The sequence below is a fragment of the Syngnathus acus genome, chromosome 11 (genome assembly GCF_901709675.1).
Source record: "Syngnathus acus chromosome 11, fSynAcu1.2, whole genome shotgun sequence".
NCBI lineage: Eukaryota > Metazoa > Chordata > Actinopteri > Syngnathiformes > Syngnathidae > Syngnathus > Syngnathus acus.
The window spans coordinates 5,246,519-5,256,411 of record NC_051096.1 but is presented as its reverse complement, the minus strand read 5'-3'; the positions used below and the strand labels follow the sequence as shown (position 1 = coordinate 5,256,411).

The window sequence follows — 9,893 nt, the reverse complement described above, 5'->3', positions numbered from 1 at the left end:
GAGTTTCGTGTGACAGTGGGAAGAGTGGTCACTGGATATAAGCGAGGGGAAGACAGAAGAGCAACTGAGGTCAGAAGAAACATTGGAGGGGATGACCTAACCAAAGAAAGGATGCTCCAACAGCTAAATGAATGTGCACAAGTAAGTGTTATTTATTTAAATGTTTTTATTTATTTAAAATGATTCATTTATTTTTTTTATTTAAATGTATTTATTTAAATGTATTTATTTTATTTATTGGAATAGTCTATGTTGATTTTTATTTTAACATTTTGTTTTTTGTTTTTTTTTTGCATCCAACTTTCGTTTTCCAGATCGTAAGCTTTAATCAACAAACCTAAGACTGAAGGACTCAAACCAAAGCTTTCACTTTCCTCAATACCAAAGCCAACAGAAGCTGATCCGTCACCTGCAGTGTATTTCACCAAAATGAAGGAGGAAAGCACACAAAGTGATATGAGCACTTGGAGAGAAATTGACTTTGCTCTCAATTGTACCTACATTGTACCGGATCAAGTGTCGAACCCAAGTTTCAACCTGCCAAAGGCGATGACTTCCATTCCACGCAACCTTTCGTTTGAATACAACAAGGATGAGGTAAGAGCAGTTTTGGATTGTGCAAAACAACGTACGATGGAACAAAAAATATACAAAGCTTTACTTTCTCTTTCAAAACAGAATACACCCTTCATAGCAACACACACAGACAAACCCAGACACTATGACGTTAGAAATCCTGCCAGTTGATCATATCACACCTTGTTTGCTTTCTTTACAATCAAACACACCCTTCTTCACCTCCCTCAGATTCTTCCACTCAGGTGATTCATGCACTTTGCGATAACACTTCAGTCAGCTGACTGGAAAAAAAAATAAAATTGAGGGCAAATCGTTTTTTTACAGTCGTTATCAATAGTTTGCAAACTTATCTTTGTGTCCTCCTTTTTGTGCCTGCTCCAAAACTTTCGTTCTTTTATCTACCAACTTAGATGATTATCACATCATAGGTATTTTCCATCATATGCCACGGTCTTATTTTTAAATCTCCCTTTGGCCAACATGTCTCATTGTTTTTCAATGAAGAATGACAATAAGAAAGAAGTCAAACGTGCTTGAAGTCATGTGCTCTAAGCAAACTGGCTCAAATCCAAAGGTAGTTTCCCTTTCCTAAAGTACAGCTTCTTTATCGTCGCTGTCGTCAAGGTGAAACTGTTTTTTTACTGACTCCTTCCGTGATGATAAAATAGTCTTGTGTGAGTTGGTGACCATATGTGGATGACTTCAGAGTAAGTCACGGAGAAATTCACATGTCAAGGCTTTGAAGACTTATCTCAGCATTACGCATATTGAAAGTGGAAGGGGATAAGGGAAGTGGATTCAAAGAATTTTAGCTCTTTTAAAAATTTCGATCAGATTTGGAATTGGGACTTTGGAAATACAAGCCAAATAATTTGTGAAGCTAAAGTTGTGTTAGTGGGGAAATGGTCACAATCGCTTTTTGGTGTTTGATGAGATTGAGGTGCGGGACAAAAAATGGCTTCTCCCAAATAGTGCTTGCAAATTTATTTAAGATTAGATGAAGCAATCAAGGATATGATTTTTACAAACAAATAAAAATTGCCAAACAAAAGTTTGATATGTGCCTTCAAACACGTGGCAGATGGCACATGAGCAGTAAGTGCCAGTTAGGTGGGGGGGGGCAGGTTTTTGCGGAGCGTGCAGAGGGGGTGGGCATGGTGGCTGTGCGTGGGTGGGGTGGGGGGGATTTAGGTTAAAACCAGATGATTAACTTTCGTTGGGAACAGGCTGACCAGCCAGGCATCAGGCCTCAACCTGGCAGGCATACAATTTCCAATTCTGTCCAAAAAAAGATGAGGGGGGGGATAGCGTGGGGTATCTGCCTCCTTTATTGGGTTTTTCTGCACACGACGCGACCCCCACCCTCTTCCCCCCCCGCCTTCCTCGCAACAACCTGAGCGGTTGAGCAGCGGCGGCAAAGCGCTTGGCTATCCACGCAACGCCGGCTTAGCACAATACGCCCTGTCACACCAGTTCAGCACATCCAAGAATCACCTCACACGAATATGCACTGCCACACACACCCTTGTCGGTTCCTGGCGTAATTAAAAATAAAAAAAAATACACACACTTTGAAGCACTGCTCTTTAATGACATGATAAACAACCACACAGAGATTTAGGTCATGTTGTTGTTTTTAATAGTTGACCTTTTCATAAGGTGCTTTGGTAATCCTTTTGAAGGGGTCGTTCCTCAATGGCAGAAAGAGGGAGAGTGTGTTTACTTTCGGGGTTAGTGGATTGGCTTGGGGGCAGGGTCAATTTAAAGATGGAACACAAAGCTCCTCAAGACATCCAGATTGTAGTCTGGTGTGTGTGATTGGGGGTGGATTGCAGAAATAAAATATAATATAATAAATATAATATAGCCTAAGCCTAAAATTAAAAATATTAAAAATAGAAATAATGAATAATGATAATATTAACAATAATAATAATAATAATACAAAAGAAAACTAATAATAATAATAATAAATAGATCAAATTAAAAGTAATCTTGTATAAATTCAAAATAGAAAATTGCACTGCACTGCACACAGGAACACGTAGAATTCTTTGAATCCCTCAAAACAAAAAGTTGTTTCTTCTTCTTTTGAGTCAGGTGAAAATATTTTTGCAAGTCAAACAAAGTGCAAGTCACATTCACAGAGAAACAGGTTAAACCGCATCTTGGCTCGTTTCGCCGCGTTTAAAATGGACAGCAGGTCAGGGATCAGTAGGTGAAAGAAAGTAAACTATAATTCCAGTCAGTAGGTGAAGTCATTAGTGAAGGAAAGTAGGCCACCTTGGAGCTTTAAACTTGCTTTCTGAGCTGTCTGGGACAGTGTGAAGAAGCAACCAACATTACGCTGTACAATTTATAATTAAGATAATTTATCATTGCATCTCTAAGAACAAAAAATCGTTTTTATTGTTTTCTATTGAGACGCATAAAATAACATCATTTTAGTACACGATTGTGTATTATAAATATACTTGTGATCTGTTTTGAAGGTGAGCGGTGTGTTCAGCAAAGAGTACATTCCTCAGGGGACTCGATTTGGTCCTCTGCAAGGAGACATCTACACCAAAGACAACGTCCCCAAACAGGCCAACAGAAAATACTTCTGGAGGGTAAGTTTTGATTCAGCTGACCAAACTTGGGCTTTTTTTTTTTTTTACACACACAAACTCAAAATGGTCATCACATCTTTACTGGAACTTGCTGCGTCACTCAAGAAATATAGTTTCTCCCAAGTGAATTCCCATTCTTTTTCCCGTGAATGGTATTTCCCTTCCGGCTTTATTTCCTGTAACCTTGTGAGCAGAAGTGGGAAGTCGCGCTCATGAACTCAATTACATTTCTGAGTTCAGTCAAGTACATACGTGTACAATTTGGCTGCCGGCCAGCTGTGTTTTTTTTTTTTTTTCTTGCAAAGAGAAGTGGAACTATTTATGACTACCGGTACTGTCAATGACGAGAGTGAAAGGGAGAGAGAGCGTGACACAGCAAAGTGGAGCCCGCCTCCAAGCTACAAATAGAATGACAGCTCAAGCACAAATACAGAGGATTGACAGAACACACACAACACACACTGAGGCCCGCCCGCACTTGAGGAACGATCAGCACATTAGAACAGAAGAAGACTGAGGACACTTTATCGTACATGGCAGGCTTGAATGTTTGTACTTTTTCTCCCTTTATAAATGTCTTTATTCCCCAATTCAGCTATATATTAAGTATGAAAAATAAAAATAAATGCATTTTCTTTTCGGGCTTGTTGCAGATTTATAGCAACGGGCAACTTCAGAACTTCGTCGATGGCTACGACGTCCATAGGAGCAACTGGATGCGTTACGTCAACCCGGCACGATGTCTGAGCGAGCAGAACCTGGTGGCTTGCCAGAACGGTCGAGACATCTACTTCTACACCATTCGGCCGGTGGAACCCAAACAGGAGCTGCTCGTGTGGTACAGCCAAGAGTTTGCCCAGAGGTTATGCAGTCAGCAGGAGAATAACAAACACAGTGAGTGCAAAAAAAATCTATAAATATTAAAAAAAAAAACATTAAAAGACAACAAATCAGGATTTGCTTCTATCGTATTTAGTATTGTGACGGCCTGATATCGATCTTGGACGTGAAATAAGAATGATGGATGTTTAAAGTCCTTCAGTGAATCATTTTTAAAAAGCTATTAAGCAAACACAACAGCATTATATCCTCATCCAGAGTGATTGTGCATTCATTGCTCCAAAGTTGAATGACTCACAGTGACTAATAGTACAGCGGTGTAATTACATTGTTAAAAGTCTAAAAGCACTCACACGAGTTTCCTTCCAAAGTCTGTACTTGCGCAACATTTGTCATGACTTTTATGAACTATTTTAGCTTCAAGGTGAAATCCAAACGCTGGCAAAGCATTAGGCACATTCCAACTTGTTAGACAAAAAGAAGCAAACCGGAATACTGCCGGAAGTTAAAAAAAAAAAAACATGCTGACACATTGTGTGATCGATTCGCTAATTGTTGTTTCAGCGGCGCAGACGTGACATGACACATGGATACTCATTTAACCACCAAGCGATCCTCCCACACATTATTACGACTTGAATTGACAAACAGAAACCTAAACTGGATGGTTTTATAGGCTATGAGTCAAACCTAATCGTTTACCATTACTGGGAGCGGCATACGTGGGTGGATGAGATGTCATCCTATATGAAATTCAAGTCCTTGCTATATATGAACTTAGCAAAATAATTTCTCTGTTGCAGAAAACATGTATGTTGCCGACGAGCAAGAAAACGCCAAACAGCCAATATGGCCCGAGGAGAAGACAAAGGAAGAAGTGAAAGAGGAGAGACATGATGAAGAAGTAGATGTGGAGATGTTGGGGAGAGACACTCCTCCAGATACTCCCGATGACCAAATCATGGATTTCAGCAAAAAGATTGAGAAACAGGAAAAGATGGACAGGGACCAGGAGGAGTTCATTCCATCCCCTCAGCCTGAACAAATCCACAGAGTGAATCCTCCTTATTTACCCGATCACCTCTCGGCACTATCATCTGACCAACGAAATTTACCCCTTCACCTCCACGGCCTCTACGGCCACAGGGAAGGCCTGGTGTCATCTCACCCGCTTTACCCTCAATCCAGACCCCTCCAGCCGCCCTACCAGCTCCTTCCTCCCTTCACCTCACACTATCCTCGCCTCCTCCTTCCTTCATACTCCCCTCCGTTCCCCGGAATGCTGCCTTCTAGAGGATCCCTCCGGTATGGCAGCTATCTCGGCACGGATGGTATCCCATACCCTCCCCTCAGCACCCCTAATCTCCTCACAATGTCCATGCCATACTCTTCATCCCCACAAGGCGGTTTGAAAGAGCTAACCCCTAATGTGTCCCCACCGAGAGGCGCCCCGGCGACCCCTGACCTCTCTCCTGTTCCCAAGCCGACAAGCCAATTTCCCTCACCCGGACATACTTCCTCTAGTTACGAGGAAGCAATGAACTTAACGGTGGAGATTACCAAAGGCAACTCGGGGTCACGCAATCGTCCCGGGCACAAATCCTTGCCCTATCCTCTGACGAAACAGAATGGAAAGATCAAGTATGAATGTAATATCTGCGCAAAGACTTTCGGACAGCTGTCGAATCTCAAGGTAGGGACTTCGATATCCGCCATTTTGCACTCGTACGAAAGGGCTGTGGTTTAATTTTTTTGTCACCGTAGGTCCACCTCCGAGTACACAGCGGCGAGAGACCTTTCCAGTGCAACTTATGTAAAAAGAGTTTCACTCAACTGGCTCATCTACAGAAGCACCACCTCGTCCATACAGGAGAAAAGCCGCATGAGTGTCAGGTATGTTTAAATTAGAGTCATAAAAAAACGGGTTATGAAACTCTTGCGGAACGTGTCATCCGGAAGTTGTCTTTTACGATAACTTGATCTTCTAAAATTACTTTTCCTAGCATATGTAAGAAAGTTCAAAGTGCTGTCAAACAGAACTGATTATAGAATTCCTGCGGTAAAGAACAGGAATAACAACACGTCAACATTGCGTAATTCCACATTGTGCCCAAAATAATCCCGACATCAATCTGTCGCAACCGTTTGCGTCACCGGATCCCTTTTGAGTGATCTTGTTTCATATTTTCCAGGTGTGTCAAAAGCGTTTCAGTAGCACCAGCAACTTGAAAACTCACCTTCGACTTCATTCTGGGGAGAAACCTTACCAGTGCAAACTGTGCAACACCAAATTCACTCAATACATCCACCTCAAGCTGCATCGTCGTCTCCACAGCAGTCGTGATCGACCTTACCACTGCCAGATGTGTTCCCAGGCCTTCTTCCACCATTTCTCCCTTCGCATCCACCAACGCAGCTGCTGCCCAGCCAACTCGGGTTCACCCGTCAACGTTCACATGAAAGAAATGCTCGAGCGCTTTGACGCTAGCCAAGAATCCGACACGCTCACGGAAACGGCGTCGGCGTCACAGGTGGAGGAGGCTGTGGAGAGATGGTTAGCTCGTACCTTGGAAGGTGAGGGTAAGGAGGACCAGAAAGAAGCCACCTTTTTGTGGAAAGCTCTGACTCTGGCTGTTAACGCACCTGTCAGCCAATCAGCAGCCCCGGTTTCCCAGCACAGTTCTCTGGCGGCCTATCAGGAAAGAGCAAGCGTCGTCCATCTTCACAAAAGTTCGACGGTCAAGTTGGAGGGTCACTGAGAGACAACCAAACAAAGGAGCAAAGGAGATTTCAAGATGGACTAAGTAGAGAAAGAAATGTCGCCAAAAGTAGCCTCTGTTTTGACTGAAGAGATGAAATATAGCTTTTTTTTTTTCTTTTTTTTTTTAAATGTGAACAGCACCAAAATAAGAGCATTCCAAAGACTGGACGTGATGTTTGATTAGACAAATTGTGCTTCCTCCCGATGAATAATACAAACTGTGAAGTCAATTGTTTTTACTCAGGTAGTTTTATTTTGGTGTGTTAACTTATTATGTTTTCACCTGTTTTGATTAGAGATGCTTATTTATTTAGCTTTATTGTTGTTTATTTGATGGTAGACATTGAAACGACTCAGGAATATTAACAATTGTCTTCTTAGATTCTTTTTGCTTGCTTTACTTTGTGTTTTGTGTGCATAAATTATTTTACAATTTGTTAATTTATTTATTTATAATAAAAAAAAGGGTCAAATCTGCTATGTTTAATTTACATCTAAATGAGCATTTGCCAAAATATTGTTGTTTAGAATCATTTTGCAAGATGGGAGATATTAGACGGTAGCTAATCACCATACGGAACGAAATACATATAGCCAAAAATTGCTTTTGCTTGATTATAGATGTGAAAGTTAATTTTATTTCCATGCTTTCAGTTCTTATTGAGGACTCAAATTAGGTCGCTGTAGTTTTGCACTGGATTACATTTTTTGCAGGTATTCCTACGTCTCAATCCAAATAGAATACTCTTTTTTTTTTTTGTACAAGGTTTGACCCTGTAGTTTATTTTTTTAACAGGTTTGAGATTGTAAGAATTTTTACGTGAGAGACTATTTTGATGATACTTTTATACGACGTAGTGTAATAAAGATTGTTTCAACACTATATGTACATACATTGAGCGTGTGAACAGATTTTTTCCCGTGAGTCAAAGGTTTCATCAACAAATCAAAAATTTGCTCTTTCCAGTAATCCTTTGCAATCGTTTTTTGTTTCGGTTTGCATGTGGTGTCCTGTCTTTCACCAAAAAAAACAAAACAACTTATTTCCTCTTACCCTGCGTGGGAGAAACCACATCAGTAACACCTACGTACGAGTAAATAATGAACAGCTGAAAAAAAAGTCAGAGACTGATAAAACAATGTGGCAATCCATAAATGTGGATATACATAACTTAGAATAGGATAAATTAATATGACCAATGTTTTGGGTATACTGTGGAATGAATTATTTCTAATGGTGCAAAAAAAAAAATTATGTCCACACCAAGTGTTGGACTGTATCACACATATAAATATAAATAAATATTATTTTTTTGGGGGCCTGTATGCTTTGAGGAAGTTGCCTGGGTGCATTATAAAATACCTCACCAACAGAAGAACATAAACAAGAAAAAAAAAAGGAACAATACATGTGAGTCGACAAAAATCTCATGGTTTTAAAAGAGCTTTTATGAATTTTAACACGTAATAATACATCTTGAAATTTGCATTTACGGGCACTGTCTATGATGCCTGATGACATCAGTGTCACTAAGAATGAAACCATTTTTGACAAAAACGAATTGGCCAATTTTTGACATTTCAGAGAGTCATGGACGTGACAGGAGTTTTACGAGACCTGTTTGAACACATTACGTGTGTGTGCTGGCATTGTCGGAAGTAATCTCTTCTTAGAAATGATGACAAGGCTTGGGTGATTCAGTATACATTGGGGAGGGGAAGAAAAATGAAAGAAGGGCAAAGATAGTTGAGTACCAGTAATTTCACAATCATTTCCTCACTCACGTGGACAGCTTTACTGTCCCAGATGAGTTTTGATGAAGGTCACGTACACCTTGGAGAAGCAGCCAAGTGTTCAGAACCACCCAAAAGTTGAGGTGCAATATATTTATTTTCAGTTCGTGCCCATTGTATGGCAAACCTTTGTTGTTTGGGGCCAATTAAAATCATCATTCATCAAAAGCGAAAGCAGGGTTGGTCAGTTTTCGCATTACAAAAATATATTTTTTTCTATTTTATTCCTGTTTAGATACTAAATACATAAATTAATTGTATTGGAGCAAAAAAAATAAATCAACATAATTAAAGGGGATGTAAAGTTAAAAATATATATATATATATATATATTCTACGCACCCCTATTTGTTTAAAGCAGATGAGCCGTGACAGTGATGGCTATCATTTTATCTTGTAGAGATTCACAAAAACACCCTGTGCCATGTGGCAAATTAATTTGCCAGTAAGTACAGAGTCCGTGTTGTGTGAGTCATACACACTTTACTTTCAGTTGCTGTTGTTTGTTCGTCAGCAGTGAAAGGCCATGCAAAGTACAGCCATGGGTGTGGCTGTTTAATTAGAATACATTGAGTTGGTAAGGGCAACCTGGTCTAAAGGTAAAAGTGTTAAGATAAAGCGTATAAATGTTCACACGAATTTATCAGTATTGGGTCAATAAATCTAGATTGGGCTAAGGGAAACAAAAGTGGAAAATAGTACCAACTATGAATTACATACAAGGAATAGAATTATGTCACACATGATTCTATTTAACTCGAACAGTAATGGAAAATGTAATGTTTTGTGACATTGGGTTGAATCAATTAAGTCTCCAACCAAGAATATATTTTTTAAATGGTTTATGATTTTCTTATCATTAAATCTCAGTAAGTCTCCCATTTAGAAAAGGTCATTAAGATTGCTGTTTTTAATTTGACACATTTTGAATTGTCAATCTTGTGGATCATGTGTTTTTTGGGGACAATAATACACATTTATTTAAATGTTTTGCACTTACGCGTTGTCTTCTGTTGTACTGAAGTAGTTGTTGGCTTTAACCCCAGCGCCGTTTGATAACGTTATAATAGCGCCATCTAGCGGAATAATAGGACACTCGCATGCCAACGATTATTTTGTGCTGTTTTGGAATTATGTCGCCATCGAGCGATGGAATTTGGCACTTGGTGGAATATATCAAAGAGGCGCAAACTGCAAAATATAGCCAGTCAAATGTTGTTTTTGCTTCATTAGGCGATTTTATGCAACTATTTCAGACAATACGACGCAGAGACGTCAAAATTACTTATAATGGGGGAAAAAATGTT

The 9,893-nt window shown here is 39.8% G+C and overlaps 1 protein-coding gene across 2 annotated transcripts; it reads left to right on the top strand.

Annotated features, from left to right (window-relative positions):
• Positions 1–7,687, top strand: prdm1b (PR domain containing 1b, with ZNF domain). 2 transcript variants are annotated; one of them, XM_037264344.1, is made up of 7 exons: positions 1–141; positions 315–597; positions 3,072–3,191; positions 3,845–4,085; positions 4,835–5,724; positions 5,796–5,924; positions 6,224–7,687. In XM_037264344.1, the coding sequence occupies exons 2-7, from the start codon at positions 430–432 to the stop codon at positions 6,788–6,790; spliced, it is 2,115 nt and encodes a 704-aa protein (XP_037120239.1). In that variant the 5' UTR covers positions 1–141; positions 315–429; the 3' UTR covers positions 6,791–7,687. The 2 variants fall into 2 exon arrangements, with proteins under 2 accessions (XP_037120239.1, XP_037120240.1); XM_037264345.1 differs by lacking the exons at positions 1–141; positions 315–597; positions 3,072–3,191 and adding an exon at positions 3,576–3,739 and having other exon boundaries at positions 6,224–7,682.
• The last annotated feature ends 2,206 nt before the right edge of the window (positions 7,688–9,893 follow it).

Excerpts from the sequence above, each read along its gene's own strand:
- prdm1b (XM_037264344.1), top strand. The coding sequence starts at position 430 with ATGAAGGAGGAAAGCACACAAAGTGATATGAGCACTTGGAGAGAAATT. Across the intron at positions 598-3,071 it reads TTGAATACAACAAGGATGAG|GTGAGCGGTGTGTTCAGCAA; the intron begins GTAAGAGCAGTT and ends TCTGTTTTGAAG. Across the intron at positions 4,086-4,834 it reads GCAGGAGAATAACAAACACA|AAAACATGTATGTTGCCGAC; the intron begins GTGAGTGCAAAA and ends TCTCTGTTGCAG.